The sequence below is a fragment of the Haliaeetus leucocephalus genome, unplaced genomic scaffold (genome assembly GCF_000737465.1).
Source record: "Haliaeetus leucocephalus isolate CR32 unplaced genomic scaffold, Haliaeetus_leucocephalus-4.0 Scaffold656, whole genome shotgun sequence".
Lineage (NCBI taxonomy): Eukaryota > Metazoa > Chordata > Aves > Accipitriformes > Accipitridae > Haliaeetus > Haliaeetus leucocephalus.
Genome location: NW_010973092.1, coordinates 8,161,864 through 8,163,949, shown reverse-complemented (window position 1 = coordinate 8,163,949; position 2,086 = coordinate 8,161,864). Strand labels below are relative to the sequence as shown.

At 66.5% G+C, this 2,086-nt stretch overlaps 1 protein-coding gene across 1 annotated transcript; it reads left to right on the top strand.

The window, feature by feature from the left end:
• The first annotated feature begins 85 nt into the window (after positions 1-85).
• Positions 86-1,237, top strand: HAND1 (heart and neural crest derivatives expressed 1). Its single transcript, XM_010578974.1, has 2 exons — positions 86-598; positions 1,125-1,237. The coding sequence occupies exons 1-2, from the start codon at positions 86-88 to the stop codon at positions 1,224-1,226; spliced, it is 615 nt and encodes a 204-aa protein (XP_010577276.1). The 3' UTR covers positions 1,227-1,237.
• Positions 1,238-2,086: the final 849 nt, after the last annotated feature.

Here is a 2,086-nt window from a genome sequence, read left to right as displayed (position 1 = left end):
CCGCCCGGCGGGGAGCGCTGCCCGGCCGGCCGCCGCGGCCATGGTACGTTGCTGAGAACGGCCCCCGGGGCCAGCGGGGCGGACGATGAACCTGGTGGGGGGCTACCAGCAGCACCACCATCATCATCATCACCATCACCACCCCATGCTGCACGACCCCTTCCTCTTCGGGCCGGCGGCGCGGTGCCACCAGGAGCGCGCCTATTTCCCCGGCTGGGTGCTGAACCCGGCCGAGGTGAGCCCGGAGCTCGCCGGGCAAAGTCCCAGCTACGGTCCCGCCGAGTACGGCCCGGCCGGCCAGGGACGGCTGGAGACTCTCAGCGGCCGCCTGGGTCGGCGGAAAGGGGTCGGGGCACCCAAGAAGGAGCGACGGAGGACGGAGAGCATCAACAGCGCTTTCGCCGAGCTCCGCGAGTGCATCCCCAACGTGCCCGCCGACACCAAACTCTCCAAGATCAAGACCCTGCGCCTGGCCACCAGCTACATCGCCTACCTGATGGAGGTGCTGGCCAAGGACAGCCAGCCCGGGGACACCGAGGGCTTCAAAGCCGAGCTCAAGAAGGCCGACGGCAGGGAGAACAAGAGGAAAAGGGAGACGGTAAGAGACGGGCCGGGACCCCGCTGTCCCGCTCTCCCCGGGGCCGGGAGCGGGCGGGGAAAGCCCCGGGGCTGGGGAGGGGGGAAAAGAAACCTAAAATCCCTCGCGGCCCCGCTGGAACCTTTTTTTTTTTTCCCCCAGCTTAAAAATAATAATTAAAAAAATACCCTCGGCGGAGAAAAGCCCTCCCCGAGGAGCCGGGCGGGCTCCCGGGCGCTCTCCCCGACGGATAAATCCCCGGGACCCGCCGGTTCGTCCTTCCCCTCTCCCGGCCGCTTTCCCGGGACGAGCGGGAGCGGGTGCTGTTTGGGAGCAAGGGCGGCCGCTTCTCTCCCTGCTGCAGCGGGCGGGATGGGGGTGGTGGGGACCCCCCCCCCCCCAAAAAACCACCTTTTTATCCTCGGGGCGATAAAAGCCGCTCGGAGCCCCGAGGCGGGCGCAAGGTGCGGGCGGCCCGGGACCACCGCTCCGCTCCTGACCGCTCCTTTCTCCCCCCCCTTCCCGCTCCCCATCTCCTCTCCCGCAGCAGCCCGAGGTCTACTCGCAGCCTTTGGGCCACGGCGAGAAGAAGCTGAAGGGCCGGACGGGTTGGCCCCAGCAGGTCTGGGCTCTGGAACTGAACCCCTGAGGGCTGCCCCGACGGCGCTCCCCCCCACACCCCACCCCCCCGCTCACCCCCTCCATGTGCAATGTCGGAGAAGAGCCCGGCCCGGCTCCCGGAGCCCATCCAGGCTCCCCCCGCCGAGAGGGATGCTCCACGGGAGACAAGCGAAAGGCGCCTTGAGGGGCCGGATCCTGCCCGCCCCGTCGGCAGCGGGGACCGGCCGGGCCATTTCCCACCCCCCCGTTCCTCCTCGCCCCTTCCTCCCGTTTGCAGTAATCGTTGTTCCTTCCATCGGCGGCTCCTGCCCTCCCGGGCCGGGCTGAAATGGTTTAAATTCGTTTGTAAATACAAGCCCGTCCCCGTCCCCGTCCCCGTCCCCGTCCGCTGCCTGACCGACGTGTGGCTGCGGTGAAACTACCTAGAGGTGCATTTGGGAACACTCCTGTGCCGGGTTTTCTACCTCAGATCTGCATGACCACTTCCCGAGGGACCGGGCGCGCCACACCACGTATTTAAAACGGAATAATTAAAAAAAAAATTAAATAAAATAAAATTTAAACTTTATGCCTCGGGTCCGACCCCTCCGCCTTCCCCTGCTCCAGACATCGCGCTGCTGCGGCCGGGCTCCCTGCCCTCCTGTCCGCAGGAGCGAGGGGTGCTGCGGGATTAAGGACTCCCCTGAAGCCAGTGCCCTGCTGCGGGGCCGATCCATGCGAGGGAATTCCCTCCCGTGGGGCTCAGGCAGCTCCCGGGGATCCTCCGGGACTTCTTCATGCCGTGCTTGCTCACCCTGGAGGCTGGCAGGGCTCTGCGAATGTCTGCCCCAGGGCACAAATTCTGCCCGTGCCCTACAACCCCTTCCCTCCTGACCCAGGGGACCTGCT